The sequence below is a fragment of the Aethalodelphis obliquidens genome, unplaced genomic scaffold (assembly GCF_003676395.1).
Source record: "Aethalodelphis obliquidens isolate GAN/ISIS:26980383/991018 unplaced genomic scaffold, ASM367639v1 scaffold11, whole genome shotgun sequence".
NCBI lineage: Eukaryota > Metazoa > Chordata > Mammalia > Artiodactyla > Delphinidae > Aethalodelphis > Aethalodelphis obliquidens.
The window spans coordinates 21,015,823-21,028,153 of record NW_020837955.1 but is presented as its reverse complement, the minus strand read 5'-3'; the positions used below and the strand labels follow the sequence as shown (position 1 = coordinate 21,028,153).

General features: G+C 35.4%; 1 protein-coding gene across 3 annotated transcripts in view; it reads right to left on the bottom strand.

Moving 5' to 3' along the window:
• The window catches only part of SLK (STE20 like kinase), a 56,900-nt gene that overhangs the window by 20,888 nt on the left and 23,681 nt on the right, over nt 1–12,331 (bottom strand). For all 3 annotated transcript variants that reach the window (XR_003433913.1, XM_027112521.1, XM_027112522.1), the window contains exons 5-11: nt 8,596–8,668; nt 8,243–8,437; nt 7,373–7,454; nt 5,275–5,403; nt 3,558–4,928; nt 1,438–1,568; nt 1,089–1,212 (exon numbers count right to left, since the gene is read on the bottom strand). Coding sequence is in view for 2 of the 3 variants with exons in the window: in XM_027112521.1 (XP_026968322.1) it covers nt 1,089–1,212; nt 1,438–1,568; nt 3,558–4,928; nt 5,275–5,403; nt 7,373–7,454; nt 8,243–8,437; nt 8,596–8,668 (2,105 nt within the window). In the remaining variant the exon portion in view is untranslated. The remainder of the gene's footprint in view (nt 1–1,088; nt 1,213–1,437; nt 1,569–3,557; nt 4,929–5,274; nt 5,404–7,372; nt 7,455–8,242; nt 8,438–8,595; nt 8,669–12,331) is intronic.

Genomic DNA, 12,331 nt, shown 5'->3' with positions numbered 1-12,331 from the left:
AACGTACCATTACTTGTCATTTTCAAATTTACTCTTCCTCATTAAGATTCTTAAACATCATATTTCATTGATACAAACCTTTTAGAATTATAAATCTACTCTCTCAACAAAAGATTCCTGCTTGTATAATACTTGAGTAACATTGCAATTTTAGACACAGGTATTTGTAAAGGGTGTTTCCTTTTTAAAAAAATTAAAAAGCAAAATATTTTGGAAAATATGCGGGGGGAGAAACAGTTTTTATAAGGTTCTGAAAAAACAGAATATAAGTACTGTAAAAATACTCAAAGAGAACAAAAGTTCATAATTTTCTTAGGAATTCTAAGTTATGATCCAACATATGTAATCAGCAATGCCAACCTTCACACAAAACAATCCTTACCACTTAAAATTATAAAAATGTAAGTACTATAATCAACCATGAATCCTATAACATTTCAGATGATCTTTTTTCTAACCTACATTAAGCTACATGTTCAACATAAGTTACTGAAATTTTATATCACATTAATAATTCCTTTTCCAACTTTGAACACAAAGTAAAAATTTAAAGACTCGGTGACAATTACCCTTTACAAGTCAGCACTAACTTCTCTAGCAGCTGTGAAAAGGGATGTGGAAGCTTAACTGTAGTAGCTAGAGAAGTAAGTGTATTTTGAAAAATTCCCCGGGAAGTTCTAATACTCAGCCAAGTTTGAAGACAACTGCTCTAGACTGGTTTAAATCTTGGATTCTAATTCTGAGAGGTCAAATTGTAACAATAAAAAGTTATACAGCAACAGGCACACCTAAGAACTTTGCAAACCATCTACTAGCTTCATGATTCCAGGTTTTCATGACAGATTTAATCAGAGAAAAATGAAAACACCCAACACACTGTAAGTCAGGCAAAAGGAGAAAAGAAGAGAAGAGAAGAGAAGAAAAAAGAAAGCATCTAAAACACCAAAGAGATAAAGGCGAGAAATGCATCACAAAGCCAGAGAAATCTAGTAATCAGAGAACAAGTTCTAAAACCTGCCAGTGGTGGGTTTTTTTCTAAGCCTTAAATTTCTTTATTAACAAAAGGGTACAAAATTCCAAGACTTTACCACCATCTCCTGCTCAAAACGCCGGAAAATTTGCTCTCGCTGTTGTTGCAGTTTGCCATTGAGCTGCTGTTGGGCTCTTTGCTCTTCTTTTTGAAGAAATCTTAATTCCCGAAGTTCCTGACGTCTGATAAAATTTAATGGCAAGGATAGAGAAAGACAGCAAAAGTTACACCTTTGAAGTAATGCTTTAAAAGAAAAAAATCTTTAAAAGTAACATTTATTTTCAAATGGAAAAGTAATACAAGAATCCAAAATTAGCCAAGACTTTACTCTTGTTTCTATTCTTCAGACTCTGCAGAGACTTGAGAAGTCACAAAACCAGTTTAAATCATGTTGTTTCTCTACTCACCTAAGAAACCTCAATTCTTCAGTTTTGGAATCACTATCTGTAACTATCTTTGATGTTGTTACACTCACTTCGACACCATCAACAATAAATTTGCGTGTTTTCTTCAACGTTTTCTTTTGTCTTCTTGTTTCCTGAGTGAGATTTTATTTTAGTTAGGCTTTATATGGGGAATACTAGAGAGAGAAAACATTTTCTTCTTAAGAAAACAAAAACAAGAAACTGAACAGCTATGAAGACTACACTATAAAGTATGAATAGAAATCAGTAAGACTCAACTTTGAAGCCAATTATATCATCTCACACCTCATTTGACTTTCACATGATTTTACAGATAAAATCAATTTTTTTTCAAGTGAAATTATGCATTTTGATGATGTACATGTGGAATTTTTATACCACATCATAATTAGGCACAAGTGGTAACAAGCAATTCACAAAAAAGAGTAATTAGTACAACTTTCACATGTTAACCATTCTTTCCTCTTTTTATCTTGTAGGTTCGCAGATACCTCTGCTTTTCTGTTTTAGAAACACTTACAAAGCAATTAAAAATGAATTCCTGGGGCTCATCCCTTAAAGAATCTAAATCAATAGGTCTGAGGGTGGCTGAGAATTTCATTTTGAAAGGCTCCCATATAACTTATAAACACTGCCAGGACTGGGATTCAAAATCCATTTCATCAACAATAGTATCACCAGCCCTCTTCCATCTCAGGGCTGGAGATGGATGAGTGATTTTAGAGTTACTAGAAAGACAGCACCTTTACCGTACTCCCAAAATACCAGATCTGCCTGTTAGCTATTGCCCAAAATTCTTTATCAACACCAAACTCTTCATTTCTCAGTTGGTTATCCAAATGCTTTTTAAAAGCAAAGAGAAATAACAGAAGTGTAACACTGCTACAAATACTTCTTGGTAAACATGTAAGTATTCAGAACAGATAATTACTTAGTTTTGATAGGTGGAAAAGGTTAGAAAGCAGAGGGAGCAAAAGGGGAATGTGAAAATACTACATTCAAAATGCATTAGAATTTTTAAGTTGATCTTTGGCACTTACTAATCACCTTCCTTCAGCCTCTTACTGTTGTACTCTCTAGGCTTCCAGTATTCTCACACTGCTCTCCCTAAGCCCTGAACTACGGCCACCCTATCCAGACTTCATCTAAAACCTAAAGTGGGCATGCTCCAAAAATAAATCTACCTCCCTGTAACCTCCAAATTTTCCATTTCTTCAGTTCCTACTAAAGTATCCACAGCTAATATCACCTTAATTCTCACAGAAGTATCTGAATTTTTTGGAAAGGCTAACTATTAAGTCAGAATGTAAGTAAGAATGAACTTCAGATTAATGGAATTTCAGCAGGGAAACAACCTGAAAACTGAAGACCATCTCGGCAATACATGTAATAATTTGGGGCAGATACGCAGGCTGATCAGTCATGCCCTGGCGTCCTATCCCTAAGGTCAATTTTCTTCAGTTCTTTCTGCTTTTCTGCCACCTGTCAATCCAGAGTCTCACCTGTATCAGAATTCCATGGGATCTTTTGCTATAAATACTTATTCTCTGGCCCCACTCCATACTTCTACACAGCCCCCCCAGTAACTCAGATTGGAGAATTATGCTTAACAGCTCCAAGTGTTCGAGGGTTAGCGTTTGGCTTTCTTCCCACGATGATTCTCACGGCAGTAGTGATTGCTATGACTGAGGAGGTAAGAGTGGTCACCGCACGTGCCAGTGGTAACAAGGGCTGTTTATACCCTAAACGTTCTTTAAAAGAGATCATTCTTTCAAGTCCTCAATTCTTTCATATACTGCTGATTCTTGCTACAATTATACCTAGGCATGTACAATAGGAAAACCCAAATTCCAGTAAGCAACTGTATTATACTATTTCTATCAAGTTGGCAAAAATAGATAGGTACTACAAAAAAATTTAAAGATTACATCCAGAATCTTAGTTTATTTTTTAATTGATTGCCTTCATAGGCCTTAAGAATTTTATAGGGTTAATACTACACTGATTTAGTGTTGTTTTGTTTTCAAGATGTCAGTTTCACATAAACTCTCAACTGCCAAAATAACAAAGAAACACCCAAACACGGACCCGTGCACACTTACTTGTAAAGATATTGATCCATTGTCTTTAGTTTTGCTTAGGAAGCTAGAGATGGATAAATTCAAGTCAATGCTGCTATTATCAGCAGTGGAACCAGTGCCTGAATCAGTATCATTTTCCTTTTGATTCTCAGATTCTGGTAACATGGTTTCAGTTTTTGATAAAGCACCTATTTCTCCTTTATTTTCTGCATCTTCAGGGTTGATATTAATACTGGGTATTAGAACAGGCTGAGGTTCACTGGGCTGTGAAGTGGCAGGAACTTGAGGTTCTGCCTTAACTGGCACTTCGCACGGGATATCTTTCTGCTCTGTGTCCATCTGAGCAGTGGCTTCACGAGCATCCCGAGTTTCACTTCCTAAAGCCTTTTGGTCACTATCAGTCACCGCACTTCTGACCTCCATTCCTTCAGTGCTACTCGATTCAGTAATCTCAACTTCATTTGTCCCGAGCTCCTCATTGGTCTCCACTATGTTCTCTGAACTGCTGATTAACTGTTCCTCACCTTTACCTCCTACAGAGTTTTGATCTATCTCATTAGTTTCAACTATTTCTTTAATAGAAACTTCTTCAGTACCACCAGCCTCAGGACCCTCTGTGGACTTGATCACTAATATCTGGCCTACTTCACCCACTTCTTTCCCATCATTACTCTGAGCATCCTCAGCACTGTTTTCAGTTGCCTTCTGAGCAACGTCTTCTGCCTCATTTGTTCCTATCACTTTGCTTGTATCACTGATCATATCTTTTTCAGTTTTGTCATCTCTTCCCAATTCCTCGAGGGTGTCTTCCTTTGTAAACTCAACTTCACTTTCAATTGCCTGAATATCTGCCTCTTTTTCTCCAGTCTCCTGAGAAACTAAATCCATTGTCTGAATAGCAGTGTCTTCAATTTCTTCAGATTTTATAAACTTATTTTCAAATATCTGTTGCTTTTCTTGATCCCCTTCTTCCTCAGATTTCAGATTCTGTTCAATATTTGTTTCTGAAGTTATCATTATGTTATTTTCTTTTCCTTCATTGACTGAATTAATGTCCACTGTTTCATGGTCTTCTGTGTCAGGTAGATTTTCAAGCTTGGGTCTCTTCTCCTCTCTCCCATTTTCCTCGATTACTGTTGCTCTATTATGAAGTTCAGCCATAGCTTCTAAATGAGTATCATTAACATGTTCATTAATGCCTACCACAGTATTTTCAGGTTCATCGGTGGTGGGTTTTTCAGTAAGAATTTTACTGTTAAATTTATCTTCAGAAGTATTACGTTCTGTTTTTTCTGAGACAGATTCCAAAATACAAGCATTTTGTGAAAGCTTATCTTCTTCAGAGCTCGCAATACTAAGGTCAGAGGAGGCACGCTTACTTGCAGGTATCGGCTAAAAAAGATTTTATACAGTTTTAGTGTTAAAACATAATTTCAAGATGGTAACCAAAATAACGTTTCATATATAAAAATGATTTAATTCATATATATAATGATTTAATATCTTTATTCAGTAAAATTTGATGAAATTATAAAAATAACTTAAAGAATTGACAAATTTTCACATAATAAATATGACAAAAATGGGCAGCAAGGAGCAAACTTAATAAATCTTCACCTCAAAAATTAAAGGTTTTTGTAATGCTACCCATCAATTAATTCTTAGACACAGCTGCAATCATACCTCAAAACTCAACTCTAAAAATGACCTAAATGAAATTTCCTTTCTAAATACTGACCAGAGAATTTTCTGTTTCCTCATCATCATCCTCCTCTTTGCCATCTTCAACTTCTTCTGTTACTTCAGCCTTTGCCTCTGCAATCAATTCTCGAATTGGTTTGTTGGAATCAACAGTCACAAAGGGATGCTGTTTAATCATTAAAAAGAGCATACTCAGTAACAACTGAAATGCTTGTGAAGTAAATTTCAAATATATAAAACACATTGTTATGTGGCAAAAACATAAACATATAAGTAGGAAAAATACAAACAACTTCAGATGATATTACATCTGGGAAAAGGAGGGGGAGGGAATTGAGCAGGAGTAGGGGCTGCCTGCAACTGTATCTGTACCTTTTTTTAAGAATCTGAAAGAAATATGTCAAAAATGATAACATATTACATCTGGGTAGTAGGTATATATACTTTTCTGTATGTCTGAAAACTTCATAACCTAAAATCTAAATTAAAATTTAAAGCAAGTTTCAAGTACATTACTAGTTTTAGAAAGTAACAGTATGTTTACAATATGTTTAATTGTTAGAAAGTAACAATATGTATAAAGCCTCAATAAAAGAATTACAAAAAGCTTTAAAGTTCCGTTAAAAGTATCTACCTCCTACACTGTTGGTGGGACTGTAAATTGGTACAGCCACTAGGGAGAACAGTGTGCAGGTTCCTTAAAAAACTAAAAACAGAGCTACCATATGACCTAGCAATCCCACTCCTAGGCATGTATCTAGAGAAAACCGTAATTTGAAAGGATGCATTCTCCCCGATGTTCACTGCAGCTCTATTTACAATAGCCAGGACATGGAAGCAACCTAAGTGTCCATTGACAGAGGAATGGATAAAGAAGATGTGGTACATATATACAATGGAATATTACTCAGCCGTAAAAAGGAATGAAATAGTGCCATTTGCAGAGACATGGATGGACCTAGAGATTGTCATACAGAGTGAAGTAAGTCAGAAAAACAAATATTGTATAATATCACTTATATGTGGGACCTAGAAAAATGGTATAGATGAACAAGTCACAAATGTACAGAACAAACTTATGGTTACCGAGGTGGGGAAGGGGGCATAGGACGAACTGGGAGACTGGGATTGACATATATACACTACTATGCATAAAATATATAACTAATGAGAACCTACTGTTTAGCACGGGAACTCTACTCAATGATCTGTGGTGACCTAAATGGGAAGGAAATCTAAAAAAGAGTGGATATATGTATACATACAACTGATTCACTTGTTGTACAGCAGAAACTAATACAACATTGTAAAGCAACTATACTCCAATAAAAATTAATAAAAAGTGTCTATAAACATCTGTTTTTTGACATAGTTCAAATATTCTTAAGAGTAAGAAGATATTTTATTCACCTCTGTACACTCAGCACTTGGTGTTTGTCACAGATTAAGGCCTTCAAATGGGGGGGGGTAGTGAAATAATAAGAGAAAGTGTGTTCCAAGGATATACTTGTTGTACAGAGAAAGGAAATTTTTCCTGCTTCTCCCCCCAGATAAATAGATCAACCGAAAAAACTACAATGGAGGAGCTGTACTCAATCTAACAGTAACTGCCTCAAGACTTGTCATTCTATTTCTCTACCTATACTATTATTGACAAAATTTTATTTCAAATATTACAAACAAGTCCTGCTATAAAACAAAATTATCCAATCACTTTAACACCATTTTTTAAAAGTTAGCAATATTGACTGAACATTTACCCTCACTGTAAGGGACATTAAAAAAAAATTAATTAGCTCATGGCCCCTGCCACCAAGGTGCTTGTTTTCTAGTAACTGGAGAGACAAAATGTAAGTAACTGATAAAGTGGAAATAACTAAACAAAATGAAAAACACACAATTAAACCGAATCAAAAAAGCATACGAGAAATTTAAAAGCTAAATAAATGCCCTTTAATAACAGCAGCAAATGTTTGTGAAGCAAATGTTAACTACTACAATGAACCCTGAGTGAGTCTGCACAGGGAGACTCGAGTGGAGACAGGGCACACTGAAGGAATCCGAAACTGTATTCTTCTTAAAGAGATGTTACAACAATTATATGGTTTGCCATTGTCATACTACTCTCATCTTACCTGCAGTAGCTGAGATGTAGTCCACCTGGAATCCACATTCTTTTCCAAGCATTTCTTTAGAAAGTCCTTAAAATTTGAAGACCTTCAAAATAAAATTTTAATAATAACATTCTATTTTTCTTGTTAATAAAATCAAAACTCTGAGAAACTATGGTTAAGTTCCATTATGTATGTAATAGTATTAATTCAACATAAGAAAACTAGTTATGAGAATATTAATATTTCATAAGTCATTTATCTATAAATATAAGTTACATATATGTAAATAGATTCATAGTTTAAGTCATTGAGATACAGCCATATATCCATAAGTATGCTAAAAATCACAAAAATTCTTCCATTTTATATATATATATATATATATATTTTTTTTTTTTTTGCGGTACGCGGGCCCCTCACCGTTGTGGCCTCTCCTGTTGCGGAGCACAGGCTCCGGACGCGTAGGCTCAGCAGCGGCCATGGCTCACAGGCCTAGCCGCTCCACGGCATGTGGGATCTTCCCGGACCGGGGCACGAACCCGTGTCCCATGCATCGGCAGGTGGACTCTCAACCACTGCGCCACCAGGGAAGCCCCCTTCCATTATATTAAACTCCACAAATACAGATCAATCACATATATGCCTCACTTTCTCATAGTACAGAAAATATCTCTTTCATGTAGAACTCAAATCACTGGTATCTTTTAATTTATGGGGAAAGTCAGTTACAGGAGTTTATATGGTCCTTAAGTCTTGAAAATACACCAAAAATCAGTTTTCTACTTCATACAATCTTTGTACCATGTACCTAAATTTAAATACCCTTGGAAAGTTGGAAGAATAAAGCATCAAGTTTTGCTTCTTAAAAAAAATTGTTTAGGAATACTTTACCATTTTGATGGCTGTGCTAATGTAGGGGGCTCAGATTTTGCTATTTTTAGCAGCACTCGCATTGGATTTAATTCATGATGAGGTGGTTCTATCTCAGCCATTTCTATTAAAGTGATACCCAGGGACCAAACATCAGCTTTGTAGTCATAGGGTCTGTCCTTAGATGTTTCACACATGACTACCTCAGGAGCCATCCTATGAAGACAGAGAACTGAAAATTAAGATGTTTAACTTAAGAGCAGTGATCACAAACCACGTGAAAGATAGTATAATTGATTATGTGGACAAAATTCATGAGTAATAATAACTGTTGACATAACTAACGCTGCAAATCCATAAAACTGAATACATACCAATAGGGTGTGCCGATAAAGGAATCTCTCCTTTGAATTGTCCTTGTGTTTTTAGCTGATACTCCAAAATCCGCTTGAAATAATCATACAAAAGTATTAATGACAGTTTTTAAGCAAAGGACGCTATATTCAACATAAGGGATATCAAGTCTTTAATAAGGCCACTGTTATTAAAGGGTAAGCAAAATAGAAAGATAAATAACTTCTCTATCATCCTAATTTTGACCACCCTCTTTCTGCCATACACCCACCCCTCCAAAAAAAACTGCCAAAGAAAAGATTCCATCATTAATACACTTGATACCACCATCCTTACACATCTTCAGATCACAAATTCTCCAGAATTGAAAAAAAAAAAAAAGTAACTTTAAAATAGATCAGTCTATCCACTTCACCAAAATAAACGCCAACTAGTGCTATATGTGACAATTAAATTAAGGGACATTTTTTCTATAGTGTGAAAAACAGAAATTATACCAAAGCAGCCTTTATGACAGCATATGTCTTGCTAACTTCCTCATAAAATTATACCACAAAGAAAAAAATTAGGAACGATGCTTTCTAGTTTAAATTATAGGGCACAGTAACATTATAGCTTTATCGGTTGTTAACTCCTTTTCAGCTTAGAGCTCAATCATTAATAGCAACATAAAATTGCTATTGCTGCATAAATTACCTCATGCCATATACATTTAACTTTTAAAGTTTCATTTGACATGCCATGATTCTCAAAACTGAATAAATACCAAAAATCCTGTATTTAGTATTCATGCCCCAAGGCCTGGCACAGAATATACACACAATAAACGTCAGCTACTGTTATTAATCATATGTGTAATTTTAACCTTTGTGATACTTTGGCCGTAGAACTCTTAAAACTCATGAAATCCTGCCCTATATTCTAATTATTTATGTCTATTATATAGCTCTTTCTTTTCTTTTTTTGACCATGTAGTTCTCCTGCTTAAAACATCTTGGCAGCCACCTATTGCCTGTAGAATGTTTAAGCTTCTTAATATGGTGTATGAAGTCTCTTGTTACACTAGATATTTCATTAATGTTTTATAATTAAATTAATAAATGAATTTGCCAATAGAACATACTATACTTGGAAGATATATCTGCAGAAAATGCAACATAAATAGATGTATTCAGGACTCTCCATCCCTATTACCCCCCTACTTCCTCAACTTATAACTTGCCATGTTTCCACAGGATGGGATTGAGATCACAATATGAAATTCCTGCCAGAAGAGGTTTTCTACTCAGGTAGAGTCAGCTCAGTACGTATTCCAGTGTGTTCCTAGAAGCTACTAATGGTCTATTCTTTTTAACTGTTTCCCCCTCAGAAAATGACTGGGAAAGGAGGTTGAGAAACAGGCCTAAACCACTAAGGTCCACTGTCAACATTCGTACCTCTCGAAGCACTCTTATGAGCAGGAGGTAAACTAAGGAGGGACAAGAAGCCATCTTCATTTTTGTGCAAAGGGGAAAACTAAGGTCATTATGTGCTTTACAGTTCTACTTATAATGATATGGCATATATATGCTGGTCTGTTAAAATAGCATTTTACATACTTATTTCCATTTGTAACAATGTGATCTGACAAAACCATAAAAATTTGATTATTGTATATATGGTTCTTGAGGATAGTATGGTTCTACATGCATCTGTGTACACTTAATACAATGTCACAGAATTGGAAGGTTCTCTGTATTTATGAATTAATGAAACAAAGTGCAACTATTTTAAAAGTCAACCAACTCAAAACTATTTTGGCATTCCTAAATCTTCAAAAATATACTTATTTTTAATGATGCATTATTTTACACAGAAGTATATTCCTGTATTCAAATAAGATTTCAGTACGCTTACAGAAAAACATGCACTAAAAAAGATCAAAATTATATTTCAAAACGAGTTACAAGACTAAAAAATGATGACATAAAAGAGTAACAGAAATCAGAATTTTAAAACTCATAAATGAGGTGACAGAACTCAAGGGAAAGTTAGAAATAAAAAACAATTTTAGAAACAAAGGCTAAAGTAGGAGGAATGCAAGAGCAAATAAACACAACAAATGCACACCCATTACCACTTCGCACCCATTAAGATAGTTATCATCAAAAATACAGAAAATAACAAATGCTGGCAAGGAGGTGGAGCAACTGGAACTCTTGTGCATTGTTGTGGAAACGTAAACTGGTGCAACCACTGTGGAAAATGGTATGGTGGTTCCTCAAAAAATTAAACAGAGAATTACCATATGATCCAGCAATTCCACTTCTGGGTATATACCCAAAAGAACTGAAAGCGGGGACTCAAATAGATATTGTACACCCATGTTCATAGCAGCATTATTCACAAAAGCCAAAAGGTGGAAGCAACCAAAGTGTCCATCAATGGATGAATGGATAAATAAAATGTGGTGTATACATATAACAGAATATTATTCAGCCTTAAAAAGGAAGAAAATTAACACATGCTACACCATGGATGAACCTTAAAGACATTATGCTAAGTAAAATAAGCCAGTCACAAAAGGAAAAGTATTGCAGGATTCCACTTACATGGGGTACGGAGAGTAGTCAAGTTCACAGAGACAGAAAGGAGAATGGTTGCCAGGGGCTGGGGGAAGGAGGAAATGGGGACTTAAGCGTTTTAATGTGTACAGAGTTTCAGTTGAGGAAGATGAAAAGGTTCTGGAGAGGCGTGGTAGGGTTGGCTGCACGACAGTGTGAATGCGCCATATGCTACGGAACTGTGCGCTTAAACATGGTTAGGACGGTGAATTTTAAGTATATTTCGCCACAATGAAAAAAAATGAAGAAAGATAAAAAGAACCTGAGAGAAAGTTATAAATACTGATGATTGTCAAGCATGACAAAAAGATAATAAAAGTCTCCAAAGGAGAAAGTCAGTGCAAGGGAACAGAACAAATACTCATATCTATAATTACAGAAAACCCTCCTGGGGGATGGGGGGTGAGCGGGAAACAAAAAAACAACACTTAGAAAAGTTCAGTCAAAGTTTAGTCCTTAAAAAAAAGTCTTTGGCATCTAGGCAAAAAGATCACATGACTTACACGAGAAAGAAAATCAGATTCTCATCAGACTTTTCAATAACACTTTATAATAGAAGAAAACAGAGGAACACATTTTAGATATTCAAGGAAAGAAATGTGAACCAAGGATTTTCTATCCAGCAAAACTGACCTTCAAAGTATAAAGGGTAGAAGTGTTACCATTATATAAGAACTCAGAGAGCCCTTTCAGAGAAATCTACCAGAGAATGAACTTCAGACAACCAACATAACCAAAGAGACATGAACGAGAGCGGTGGTGAGCGCTGAATACAGAAATGAAGGTTAAAATGAGTAATTACAGAATACTCCAAATCTATCTTCAATGTTCTTGAGAAGCAAGATTCTCAGGATAGAAGAAAAGCGATACAGATGTAATACAGAAGGGGCTAAGAGAAGGAAAAAAAAAAGGCTTTACCCTGAATTTGAATAGGTCATATGTAGGAACTCATGAGAGCCTAGCTCTGTCCTTCGTAAAGGCCTAGAATGAAGGCAAATCCAGAAACTGTAAGCATGTCTAACACTCAGATTGTGGTCTTGAAATACCATGTCCTACTAAAACTTCTTCTTCAGGGCTTCCTGAAGAAATGGCTAATTACAGTCTGAGGCAGGAAATGTAAAAGATGAGCCTGAAACATCTCAACCTAACAGAC